Below are 13,475 nucleotides of genomic sequence, written 5' to 3' on the forward strand. Positions count from 1 at the left end.
TCGGACTCGATCGATCCATCAAACTGCTTTCCTCCTCGGACTCGAGCGAGCGAGCTGGCCACCGGGCCGCGCAATAAAGAGGGGCCGAGGCCCCGGCCGCCTTTCTCCTCACCAAACCAGACGAACTGCGCCGAACCAGCAGCAGCGAGAAAGCCGAAGGCGATCGCAGCCAGCATAGCAAAGCCCCGACCTGTGTTTCCGAATTCCGACAAAGAGATCGTGACACGATGGCCGACGACGCAGCTGCGTCCTCTGCTCCCGCCGCCATGAAGGAGGAGGAGGCCGCGAGCCGGCTGGTGGAGGCGGCGACCACCGTGGAGGAGCACACCACCTCTGGCGGCGACGTCATGCCGCTCAAGGAAAAACGCCAACGCGACACGGATGGCTGCATGGCCAAGCCGGACGGCGAGTGCGACGAGAAGGCTTAAGATCGACGAGCCGGCGGCCCCCTCGGGGTCGGGGCTCCTGGCGCGCCGTCCCGGCTTTGTGCGGCACCTCAGATTCATGTTCCAGGGTGTTTGGATCCATAGTCCGAACTAAAATTCATATCACATCGAATATTCGAAGGTTAATGAAGAGGACTAATGAGCTAATTATAAAACTAATTACACAGAAGGAGGCTAATTCACGAGACGAATCTATTAAGCCTAATTAATCCATCATTAGCGCATGTTTACTGTAGCATCACATTGTCAAATCATGGGCTAATTAAACTTAATAGATTCGTCTCGAAAATTAGTCTACATCTGTGCAATTATTTTTATAATTAATCTATATTTAATATTCCTAATTAGTATCTAAATATTCGATGTGGCAGGAATTTTAGGAGGGACTAAATAAACAAACAGGCCCCTGTGTATGACTCTCATCGTGAGTCGACTCCTGATTGTGAGTCGACTTCTGATTTTTAGTCGACTTGATGTTTTGGATTCAAATCACAATCAAGATTTGATTGCCTTTTTTATTGTTCGATGTGGAACTTTGAGGTAAATTCAAAGTGTAACATAGAGTCACCGAGCTTTAAGGAGGCTAGCCATGTTCAGTTTAGGATTAGGAACCTAGGATGAAATCTCAAGTTTCAAGACCTGCAAACGTTTGAGGCTTCAGCTGTGAGTTCCCGCTTCTCCAAGCAACCCCCAGGGGGACGAACCTGCTGCGACGGTCAACGCAGACGAGGATGTCATGTCTGATCCGATTAGAATCGAAGTCCTTTTTTTTTCTTTTTAATCTTAGTACAGTCAGTTTTATCTTGCAAGCTATCTCGGTGTATTTCTTTTCGTTGTAATAGCTTCATCCATTGTATAAAAGCTCGTGAAGTATGAAAACATCAACGTCTCCGTGTCTTTCTTGTGCGATGTGCTGGTAGGCATGAAGATTGTGTAATCTGTTCCTGCAAGCTGACATCTCATTACAACCACAGGGATTACCATTGTACTGTTATAAGCACGTACAAAACCATGAACCAAGCAAGCATCACTATAGGTCCAAATGGGACTACTCAGGGGTCATCTCGATTGAACGAGCACCTGTTTCGCCATGTTTTACCTTTGTACAAGGGGTGCTCCAACTTCCATGTAGAGCATGGGTTCCAAAAACTAGCAACTAAACATCAAAGATATATCACCAGATTTTACGTCAAAGGGTGATGTTGCCGAGAAAACGTACCAGCTAACACAGAGATACAAAACTTTAATTTTGAGATCTGCAGTTGTTCGGCAATGAACAGAGTGATACTAAAACTTAGGGGACCTGAACAAAGAAAGCTAACTGCAGCAGTTGTCCAAACCAAATACCTGGTCGAATATCTCATTGTTAAAAGCAAAATCAGAGCAAATTATAGTTGGCAAATAAGAGAACGCCACAAGTTCCTTTTCTGTTTCTTTCATTTTCCCCTTTTCTTTTCATCATGGCAATGCAAGTTTTGATCATTAATCCCCTGCTTTAATTAAGCCATTACACGGGGTCCAAGCTCTCTATTACAGGAGCGACCTTTCTACTCTCCTAAGACAGACTACCAGGAAGTCTGTCTGATAATCTATCTATCTCTAATATAAAAGACTACAAACATAGTAAAAAAGGATAGTAATCTAATGATGAGGCCACGGTGGTGATTACTTCCCATCAAGCAAATTACTCGGAGTGGTTCCACTCAGAGTACGACTACTCTGAGAATTCAATTGGCACAAGGGCTGCTGGATCTGAATTGAACCAGATGAAAGAACAGTACCCCCAGATGCATGATTTGACGAATTATGCCCACTGGAAGACCTCATCTGTGGAGTTGCTGCAACATAGCTTTTCTTAGCTTGAACCCATTGCCTTGCTTTAGCTTGAGCAAGTAGCTGACTAGGATGCAGAGATTGAGGTGTGCTCGCTGACTGCTGACCTAGTGGTTCGTAGGTATTATAATCAGATACGCCCAGCTTACGTGCCAAACTAGCAAGTTTTTCCTTTTCCTTCAATCTTGCATCTGCTGGTGGGACTTGCTGGTATTGTGTTCCCTGAGAGGCCACTGAGGCAGACCGTGAGAGTGGCACTCCAGTACCAACTAACATGTTTGGAGGAGGCTGAGGATATGATAGTGGTCGATATCGGTCTCCCTGAAATCCAATTGGCGCACCGGAATGAGGCTGAGGTTGGTAACTCTGAAAAGTTCCAGCACTAACGCGATCTCCTGGTGGAACTTGTGCTGTCTGAAATGCATGAGGCTGTGCTGGCTGCATCGGGACATAACTAGGACCAGAAGGTTGCAAATGGTTAGAGTTTGAGGGTGTGTAAACTGGAGGAGCAACCGGAGCACTTTTGGACCCATAGCTCGGGATTCTAGCTCTTGGCATAGGAGATGGTGCTCTCATCAGACTCATACCCTGCACCCTATCCCATGGAGCCATAATAGAGGGATCAACCTGTTGATTTCGGGCTAGCACAGTTGGAATAGGAAATCTTCCAGTAGAACCGTTCACATTTGCAGAAGACTGTGATGATGCTCCTGTTGTGCTTGACTGATAGAAATTGTGGATACTTCTTCGTTTAGGCGACGGCTGGCTTTTGTTCTTGGATGATTGCCTAAGTTTCTTCCACTTTGCATCCTTATCGGTAGCATGACAGTGATCAGTATGTGCGGTGCCTTTGCCCCAGAAGGCACAGGGAGCAGGAGAATCACAGACATAACAGTGGCACTGCATTTAAGAAATAGGCACATGTATGAAAAATGTGTCCATGTTGCAGAAATTGACTATAGATTAAGATTGCAAACATTGACTAAATTAACTACTGACCATATTGCAATGCCTCGCGTGAGAACTGGTGCTGAACGGCAAGGTAGCACATAGATGGCGTGGATGAGGGAAATCCCTGCATGCTATCTGAAAAAAAGGAATATGCAAATGTTAGGCCAGTCTATTGAAGTTGGAACTCTGAGAATGCATAAGCATAGCAATTCATCAGAAATCATAGGGGGGAACTCATTACGGACATTCATAATGTAATGTGCAGCAAAACACAGAGGCAGCATGAGATTCGAACATATAAGTAGATCGCCTAACTTCAACCTAAATTTTTTGGATGAGCTAGTCGATGAATTAGGCTAGCCATTAACTAGTTCCTTGTAAATAATACTAGCCATTATTAACGGCTTATGCACCCATGCAAATGTTAAAATCTACCAAAATATATGTTACCGGGAACAAAAGAAATAAATTAAACTTTGGTTCAATGGCTGCATTCCTAAAATGAATACATTGTTAGCGAGGTATGGATCCTCATACATTAACTACATAACAAGAATACAACGTGTAAAGAGGCGCCAACCCCGTCCAAATCCGTCGCAGGCTCCCGGCATTAAACCAAGTAAGCGACAATGGTGTACGCGCCTGACTTTGGATTCAATCTCTGGTGACTCACCGATGACGACAATGTGAAACCGTAACGGAACCGAACAAACAAAATAAAGGCAGTAAGCAAGTGCGCAATTACCTCTCCTTTCTCTGCAACAATCTGCAGTTCATCCTCAGCGGCATCTCGCCGGGGTCCCTCCTCCTTCGCAACGGCAACCGGCTTATCAGGGTCACCGTCAAGGATGACGCAATCATCGTCGTTGTCCTCGTCTTCGCCATCACGAACGGAGTTCGAGTTCTTGTCAACCACTGCACTCTCCTTGTCACCCATCACAATCCCCGTCGCGTCCATCAGAGAATCCAGCAACTCCTGCACGGCCGCTGGATCAACCAGGCCCGCCCCGCTTACACCGAAGTCCTCTTCGGCCAGCATTTTCTCGGCCATTTGCTCGGCCCAGTCGAGGGCGCCTTCCGGTGACTTGCGCTTGCCAGCAGCAGCGGCGGCGGGCGCCTTCACGTCGTCCTCCTCGTCGGAACTGATCTCAACCGGCACCGCCGCCGCCTCCGACCCCATCCGGCACAGAAACCCCGGCAAAGCGCGCTCGGAGCAGGGGAAAACCACAGTAACAGAGCCCCAAGAAACCCAACGAGCACGGACCTGGACGGCGGGCGCTGCGGTAGCCGATCACCGGGGAGACCTGGACGCTGGGCACGAACACGGACGCGTCATGGAGGATGCCGAGAGCCCCGGGCGATGAAACCTCGCAATCGTGCCAGGAAACACCAGGGTTGCGGCGGCGGCGGCGACGATGGCCTGGGAGAAGAATCAAAGAATGCGGCTGAACAAAAACCCACGGACAGAGATAAAAAGTCACAAACTTGGAAATTTCGCCGGGGCTCTACAACTTCCAGGGCCCAAAAACCACGGCCGGAAGGAAGCACAACTGTATATACCAGCACTAGTAGATCAAGAAACGAAACAGAAAACATACTAGTATGACACAAGTAGTAGTAGTAGATTGATACGAAAAGGAGCAGGACGTACGGGGCGTGGGGAGCGAGGACCGAACTGCTTACCTCGGGTCTTCGTTGTCGTCTCCGTGACCGGGTCGGAGGGCGAGGAGCAGAGAAGTGCAGAGGACGCGGAGACGAGACGAGATGGCTTTGTTTTGGGAGCGAGAGGAGAATACAGGAGGGTCGGGAGGGAGGAAATATGATGGGACTGGAGGAGGCGGAGCAAGAGCAACTGCACCCTGGAATTCCCTGCACCCTGGGGTCTCGCTTCCGTCAGGGTTTTTTCTGGGTCCCTGCGCCCCCCCGCCCGGCCTGCGCGGCGCTCTCCCCTCCTCTCTCCCCTGGCCCTGGGCGGCCTGCGCGGTGACGAGCCGCGATGGGGGTAAGGTCAGGTGGGGCCCGGAGGGGTGGCCTACTATTCTACAAGAAGAGTAGAGACCCACGCGTCAGCGGGACGCCTCGCCGCGTTTTGTTTCCTTCTGGCCCCAGAGAAGCTACACCCCGACGGCTTTTTGGGGGGCGTTCTGGGTGGCCTTTTGGGGGCGTTCCGCGCCGCGCAGGCGCAGCGAGGGCTGGAGCCTGGAAGGATGCGTAAACTTTCTCTCTCTCTCTCCTGCTGCTGTCGACCGGTACGGTAGTATTGATAGGTTGCCATCCAGCACAAGTCACTGTGCTGGCACGGCCACCCCTTTTCTGCCTTTCTCATCTTTTATGTGGCTTCGGAGAAGGTTTCCGTAGTCTAGTCTGACGATATTTTTCGTTTTAGGGCTTTGGGATCGAGTTATTGATCCGGCCAACAAAAATGAGGCGAGTAGACGGATCATGGTTGGAAATCGGAATTTCAACCCCACTTACAACGGGGAAGCCGCCGACAGTTTACTGCCCGGTATGTGCTGATAGAGAAGTACTCGATATCTACTTGAAATGATGGACGGAGAAGTACAATGGTACACCGTGCGAAGTTTCTTGATACTATTTAAAATTGCATCGTGCCGTTCCCGATTAGAGTATGTTTCTCACTGGCTAGTTCGAAAACTACAGACGAGAGACGTAATTGGTTGTTTGCTAATTAAGTGAAATCGGCACATGCCACGAGGATATAAGTAGGCCACGTTAAGAAATACAAAAAATGAGAAATTGTATTACCGTGGATCGGTATGTCTCTGCCAAAAATCAAAATTCTTATAACACACAATTACGTGTGAGATTCTCACATGTACGTGTTCTCAACACCCATATGAATAGATCTTACTCCAATAAATACTTATTAAAATATCGGATTGGGGGAGGAGGCACAACTACTGGAAGAGGTGTAAAACTACGCTAGCTATCCAAACTCTTGGTTCTTTCTAAAGCACGATTCAAGTATAGCACAACACTAAAATAGTCGAGTTCCATAAAAGAAAAAGGTGAGTTGATGCATACACGTGTTGCGCTTGCACCTAGCTAATGGAAGAACATTTAGGTACGCGTTACAAATTCATGTCGTCATGTAGTAATAATAGCATAAAAGAGACGGAGATGTCTATGATGAAGGAAATGTCGCCGGAAGTTGTGCACCCTACCTAATAATTTAGGTGCGTGCTAGAGTGTGGTATATACACGAAAATCATGTAACCCGCACAACTGAACGAATTCGAAAGAGAGTAAAACCTTTTCAATCATTTTGACTTGTAAACAAAGAGCCTCTTCAACCAATCTCTCAAATTTGGACCCCAACATCTCTATACGAGGATCTCTCATCAGCATCGAGGATCTCTCCTCAGCATTTCAGCTCCCTTCTGCGCGCTCCAACTGATCTCCACTCATCTCTATTTTTTATTCATATTTTGTAACTAACACGAGCTTACTATTTTATATGTCAATGATATTTATAAAAGAACTATATTTATAGCTATTTTTAATTCCGATCCAAATCAAATACTAGTTGGTATTGGAAAAGAAACGCAATTTGGCAAAATAAAGAAAAACTGCTCGAGCTGGGAGCAGCACTACACGGAGCACGGAGCCGTCTCTCTGCTCCCATCTCCCTACACGGAGCAGCACCAAGCAGCAGCAAAATCAATCCCTCTCTTTCCTCTCATCGATCTCTCTGGGCGGGCGGCGCATGCAGGCAGGGTGTGAGCGGCGGCTCGGCAAGGAGGGGATCTGGCACCAGCAGCCTCGCATTCCAACAGAGTAGCTCCTGTGAGGCGACCGTCGCCGGCTTGCCGCGGTAGCCGCCTCGGAGATTTCCGAGCCAGCGCGCAAGTGACGGCAGTTGGGCTGGTGGTCGGATGAGAGCTCGAGTAGGAGCTCCTACGTGTGAGAGTTCAATGGGGCGGGTGAGAGATGGGGTTGGGATGAGAGATCGGTCAACTCTCAAAAGAAAGGTAGGAGGTGAGATGAGAGTCCGGTTGGAGATGCCAAAGGTAAAAGGAAGGACGAAGGGAGAGCCCAGGGCTAGATCGGGATCTGCTTCTTGACGACGCAGCCACGGCACTCGTGTCGTTGCCACGAAGATTCTCCGAAAATGAAACCATCGAAAGCGACGCCGCGTCCTTCCTCCAGCGCTCCCAAGCGCGGGCAACCGAAGCCCGCCCCACGATTCTGTGCCTGTGTCCTTCCTCCAAAACGCTGCGCGCTCACCTTCCCCCTCCTGACAGCCGCCGCGGGGCAGACGTGCGTGACCGGCTGCGCGTTTCGAAGAGGCTCTAATGGGTGCTTGATATGAGAGTTTAATATGAGAGTTTAAATTTTAGCAGAATCATATCGGATGTTCGAATGTTAATTAGGAGGACTAAATATGAGCTAATTATAAAAAACTAATTTCACAGATGGAGTCTAATTCGCGAGACGAATCTATTAATGATAATTAATTCATCATTAGCAAATAGTTACTGTAGCATCACATTGTCAAATCATGGACTAATTAGACTCAATAGATTCGCGAATTAAACTCCATCTGTGCAATTAGTTTTATAATTAGAATATATTTAATACTCCTAATTAGTATCCAAACATTCGATTTGATATGTGCTAAAGTTCGGATGTTCGGATGCTAATTAGGAGGACTAAACATGAGCTAATTATAAAAAACTAATTGTACAGATGGAGTCTAATTCGCGAGACGAATCTATTAATGATAATTAATTCATCATTAGCAAATAGTTACTATAGCATCACATTGTCAAATCATGGACTAGTTAGACTTAATAGATTCGTCTCGCGAATTAAACTCCATCTGTGCAATTAGTTTTGTAATTAGACTATATTTAATACTCCTAATTAGTATCAAAATATCCGATTTGATAGGTGCTAAAGTTTAGCATGGGGTATCCAAACTTCAACCTGCTTATTTTTAGCATCTGTCACATCGAATGTTTAGATACTAATTAGGAGTATTAAACGTAGACTATTTACAAAACCCATTACACAGATGGAGGCTAAACGACGAGACAAATCTATTAAGCCTAATTAGTTCATGATTTGACAATGTGCTGCTACAGTAAACATTTGCTAATGGTGGATTGATTAGACTTAATAGATTCGTCTTGCCGTTTAGCCTCCATCTGTGCAATTAGTTTTATAATTAACTTATATCTAGTCCTCCTAATTAGCCTCCGAATATTCGATGTGACATGGACTAACTTTAGCTCGAGGAACCAAACGTCCCCTAAGGGAGTGTTTGGATCCTAAGTTTAGTCCGAATCACGTCATATGTTTAGATGCTAATTAGAAATATTAAACTAGCCCTCATTTATGCAATTAGTTTTGTCATTAGCCATGTTTATGGATTTGTCTGGTGAATTAGTCCTCCTTTATACAATTAGTTTTATCATTAATCTATATTAATACTTTTAATTAGCATCCATCCTGTATGATCCGAGCTAAACTTTAGCCCGGTAATTTGAGTCACGTATATGTGGATCCCATCGTGCTTGGATCCACGTGGCAGTGACTCAATGGTGGTGGACCTAAAGTTAGTGGATCTCGTCCGCGCATTCGCACCGCTGGTCCCTGGCATCAATCTTGTCCAATGTCCATTCGTTGTAGTTTGCACCCATTTTAAACGTCGGAAGATTAGTTGTATAATTTTTTCAGAAGATGGATAGAAATTCTGACACAAACCACGGAATGAATCAACAGCCCATCCACGTGGTTGGGCCGAAATAACACCATGGAGGGCCCGTCTACGTGCTTTCGTTCCAGCTTTCGCGAGTCATCAAAAAACAAAAAGGAAGAAAAAGTCCCACAAGCTTCTGTTCGTGAAAAAGTCCCACAAGCTTCTGTTCGTTTAGGGTTTGGTTCTGGGATCGAAGTAGGTTAGGTTGGAGTCGACCCACTTCGACTTCAACCCCTGTTTGGTTGAAAATGAGTATGAGTTGGAGCCAACCCAGTAGGGTATATTCCCCTAAGATTCGGGTTGGGCGCACTTTTTTTTTTGCTGGGATCGCGCGGACCCATTCCGTTCGCGCGCGTGACGTTGGGCATGACAACCCTCCGTCACCTCTCACACCCCCACCTCCCAGCGACCCGGCGCCTCCCCCTGACGCCCAGCGCCCCGACGCCTCCAACTGCTGCCGCCTTTCCATCCACTGTCGTCGTTCCATCCGTCGCCGCCTCCCATGCTAGCCACTGCCTCCGCCCCCATCCTCCGCCTCTCTCTCACCTGGTGAACCATCTGTCCCGGATGGATCTCGTCACCGCCGCTTGAGATCCGTCCGTGGTGCCACCGCCTCCCCTGCCCGCCGACGAGCCTGCGGGGCGGCGCCTCCCCTGCCCGCCGCCGCCCCTCTCAAGACCCACCGCCTCCCCTGGTCGCCGCCACCCCTCTCAAGGCCCACCGCCGCCTAAGATCTGTCCGTAGCGCCACCGCCTCCCCTACCCGCCGACGACCCTGCCGAGCGCCGCTTCCCCTGCCCGCCGCCTCCCCTGTCCGTCTCCCCTAGGCCACCTTCCCTGCCCACCGTCTCCCCTGGGCTGCCTCCCCTGCTCGCCTCCCCTGCCCGTCTCCCCTACGCCGCCTCCCCTGCCCGCCTCCCATGCCGGCCGCCGCCCCTACCGAGGCTGCCTACCGCCTCCGTTAACCGGTGCCGCCCCTGTCAAGTGCTCCTGTCGCTACCGAGGGCTCCCGCCCCTACCAAGTCCCTGCTCTCCCAAGGTATACACCATACTTGATATGTATTGTATGTTGCTTTGGATTCTCATGGTTGATAGTTTTGTGATAGTTGAATAAAAGTTTTGTGATAGTTGAATTGAACAAATAATCTTGTAGCTGGACATCATGGTTGAATGATCTCTAAGAACAAGTGTTTCTTTCATTGTTGTATTGTAGATGGATAAGAGCACCAAGATTGTAACTTGTGTTGCTGCTGCATACATGATATTGTCAATGATGGCCATGATTATTCAGTCTAGAAAACATAAACAATACACAAGAAGGGTTGGTATTACCTATGGGCCTATCGCGGCAAGGGATAGGATGAGAGTAGATTATCTAAATAACAAAGTTTGGAAGGATGACTCAACTTGCTTGAACATGTTAAGACTTAATAGAGGCAAGTTCTTTCGGTTTTGCAATCTTTTTAGAGAGCGTGGTTTGCTTCAAGATACATGTAACTTGTGTTTTGAGCAACAGGTGGGTATGTTTCTAAATACAGTGGGACATAACCTTAGGAATAGGTTAGTTGCAACTAATTTTGATAGATCGGGAGAAACAATTAGCCGCTATTTCAACAAAGTACTCCGTGCTATTGGAGAGCTGCGAGGGGAACTTATTAGGCCCCCGTCTTTGGACACTCCAAGCAAAATTGCAGGGAACAACAGATGGGATCCTTACTTTAAGGTGTGAGACTTATCCCTATTTTGTTTTGACTTTTGTATTACTGTAACCTCACGTGGTCCCTAATCTTTACCTTTTTTAAAAAATTAGGATTGTATCAGAGCTATTGATGATACTCATGTAAAAGCATCTGTTCCTAAGAACATTGAGCATGCCTTTCGTGGTAGGAAACCCTATTGCACACAAAATGTAAAAGTACCTGTAGATTTTGGTCTACAGTTCACGTATGTGTTGGCTGGTTGGAAAGGGGCTGCACATGATGCTCTAGTTTTACGTGATGCTTTAGAACGTGAGCATGGCCTTCGTGTCCCACAAGGTAATAAAGTAGTAAACTCTCAACTTTTACATACAAATTCCTGCTTATAGTATTATGATCAATCTATCTATCAAATGATAGGCAAAATCTACCTAGTGGATGCTGGATATGGAGCCAAACCAGGATTTTTGCCTCCCTTGCGTGGAGTTCGGTACCACTTAAACGAATGGGGAAGTAATCCAGTGCAAAACAAGAAGGAATTGTTCAACCTTAGGCACTCATCGCTACGTATCACTGTAGAGCGGGCATTTGGGGCACTGAAGAGGAGATTCAAAATTCTTGATGATGCAACTCCATTCTTCCCTTTTCCAACACAAGTAGATATTATTTGTGCTTGTTGCATTATTTACAATTGGGTCATACAAGATGGGCGTGATGAGTTCTTCTAAGAGGATACTAATTGGCCAAGCTACAATCATGCTTCCACACGCATTGGCCAAGCAAATGAGCATGCATCTATGGTTAATTTCAGGCAGCAGCTAGCAGAATAGATGTGGGCAGACTGTCAAAACAACAATGTTAACTAATATTTGTATCGAACTTGAATTTGTTTCATTTGTACAACATCTTTTAGCCTTTCTTGGATGATGTATTGCTATTTGTAAGGACGTATTTGATGTCGAATAATATTTTTATGAACATGTTGTTTGCTAAAATTTTTGTAATTTGTGGTGATAATGTCTATTTCTGATGTGTTGAGTTTGTATTGATGGTACTGTACATTTTGTCTACATCTTGGTGCTGATTTTGTATTTTTTGTGTGGCAAAACAATGGAGGAAGTAGCTGAAGGACGTGGGGAAACGAGTGGGCATGCTACGTGGACATCAGCAATGCCTGATTTAATACTCTCTCATCTCAATGATTTGGTGACTGGTGGTTTTTAGACATCGAAGGGCTTTAAGAAACACCTTTTGAATGGATGTGATAGGGTTATCAATGAGAAGTTCACCACAAGGATCATTGGTGAGCAAGTAAAGAATCATTTGAAAATATGGCAGAAAAGGTATGCAAAGATAAATAGATTGAGGAAGTTGAGTGGTGCACTCTTTGATGAAGAAAATTGTATGATTACACTAGATGAGGAGCACTACAACGGCCATGCCCATGTAAGCTTACCATCTTTTGCTTAGTTCTTCATTCATTGACAAGTGTTACATTATATTAACTTATTTGTCCTCCATGCCTAGGATCACAAGGCTGATGTTGAGTTCTTGAACAAGCCCCTCTTGCACTACAAAGAGATGGAGGCAATATTTGGCAATACCATGGCTACTGGAAACTTTGCAAAAGACTCAAGTGTACCTCTAGGTAGAGAGGATGATGAGGTTGAAAGTCAAGAAGAGGGGATGAGGTTACAGGGCATGGTCCAAGTGATGGGCCTACCACTTAAGGGGCAACATCTTCTGCTAGTAGACCAAGTAAGAAGGCCAAGGTAGCTGAAATGGAGGAGGATGGGCTGGTTGCCGCTTTCAAATGTGTAGGTGAAAACCTTACCGCTGCCATAAAAATGGTTGCTAAATCTGATAATGACCTGCAGCTGACCTATTTGACATGTTGAACCAACTTCCTGGTTTTAATTCAGCACACATATCTTTCTACTATGCTCATTTGGTGGAAAATCCTCACATTGGTAAAGATTTCTATACACTGCCATTTGAGCACAAGTTAAATTGGGTCACAAAGTTCATCGCTGAGAAGTTCCCTGAAATGTAAGGGTGATTTAGAAGTGTGGGATGTTTCTTTTGTTATAACTTGAATCTTATGTCATTGTGTAAGTCTTGAACTTATATTATGTAAGACTTGAACTTCGTGTAAGTTGTTGTATCGCCTTGAACTTGGTATATGTAAGTAAGGCTTGAACTTTGTATGGTGAAATGGTGTTAAGAATTGGTGAAATGGTGTTAAGAATTGTTGAATTGGTGAAATGGTGTTAAACAAGATATATGAATTGTTGACTTGGTGAAATGGTGTTAAGAATTGGTGAATTGTTGAATTCTTGTTAAGAATTGGTGAATTGTTGAATTACTGTTAAGAATTGATGAATTGTCGGATTGTTGAACGTGTGTGTAGAATTGTGGCAGCTAATATATGTGCGGTAATCTCACCAAGAAGGTGAACACATTCACTGTCCAACCCGCATCCTCAAACCAAACAAGAGATGGAACCACTTCAACCTACTTTATCCTCCAATCAAACAAGAAACTGGATTCAACCCAACCTTGCAACTAAATAAGAATTGGGTTGGCTTCGACCCAGAAAATTGGGTTGGCTCCGACCCAACCAATAACATGATTCCAAAAACAAACGGACCCTTAGGTTTTCGCCAATTCACCCATCGCCCCGTTTCCCCACCTCCGACGAGCCTCCTCCCGTCGTCACCAAACTCCGTCTCCATCTTCGTCGCCCGCTACCTCGCCCGTCGTCACCCGCTGCTCCCTCCCCCTCGTCGCCTGGCGCCTCTTCTTCGTCATCGCCCGCTACCCC

At 46.3% G+C, this 13,475-nt stretch overlaps 1 protein-coding gene and 1 pseudogene across 1 annotated transcript; one reads left to right on the forward strand and one right to left on the reverse strand.

The window, feature by feature from the left end:
- Positions 1-1,646: 1,646 nt before the first annotated feature.
- On the reverse strand, positions 1,647-5,593 carry LOC117837302 (uncharacterized). The gene is made up of 4 exons (XM_034716901.2): positions 4,914-5,593; positions 3,976-4,650; positions 3,279-3,365; positions 1,647-3,179 (listed from the first exon to the last, which is right to left on the reverse strand). Exons 2-4 carry the CDS (start codon positions 4,408-4,410, stop codon positions 2,112-2,114), a joined length of 1,590 nt encoding a protein of 529 aa, XP_034572792.1. The 5' UTR covers positions 4,411-4,650; positions 4,914-5,593; the 3' UTR covers positions 1,647-2,111.
- Positions 5,594-10,167: 4,574 nt separating this feature from the next.
- On the forward strand, positions 10,168-11,517 carry LOC140221470 (protein ALP1-like; annotated as a pseudogene).
- Positions 11,518-13,475: the final 1,958 nt, after the last annotated feature.

The sequence above is a fragment of the Setaria viridis genome, chromosome 9, assembly GCF_005286985.2.
Source record: "Setaria viridis chromosome 9, Setaria_viridis_v4.0, whole genome shotgun sequence".
Classification (NCBI taxonomy): domain Eukaryota; kingdom Viridiplantae; phylum Streptophyta; class Magnoliopsida; order Poales; family Poaceae; genus Setaria; species Setaria viridis.

Excerpts from the sequence above, each read along its gene's own strand:
- LOC117837302 (XM_034716901.2), bottom strand. The coding sequence starts at position 4,410 with ATGGGGTCGGAGGCGGCGGCGGTGCCGGTTGAGATCAGTTCCGACGAG. Across the intron at positions 3,366-3,975 it reads TTGTTGCAGAGAAAGGAGAG|ATAGCATGCAGGGATTTCCC; the intron begins GTAATTGCGCAC and ends CCTTTTTTTCAG. Across the intron at positions 3,180-3,278 it reads ACGCGAGGCATTGCAATATG|TGCCACTGTTATGTCTGTGA; the intron begins GTCAGTAGTTAA and ends TCTTAAATGCAG.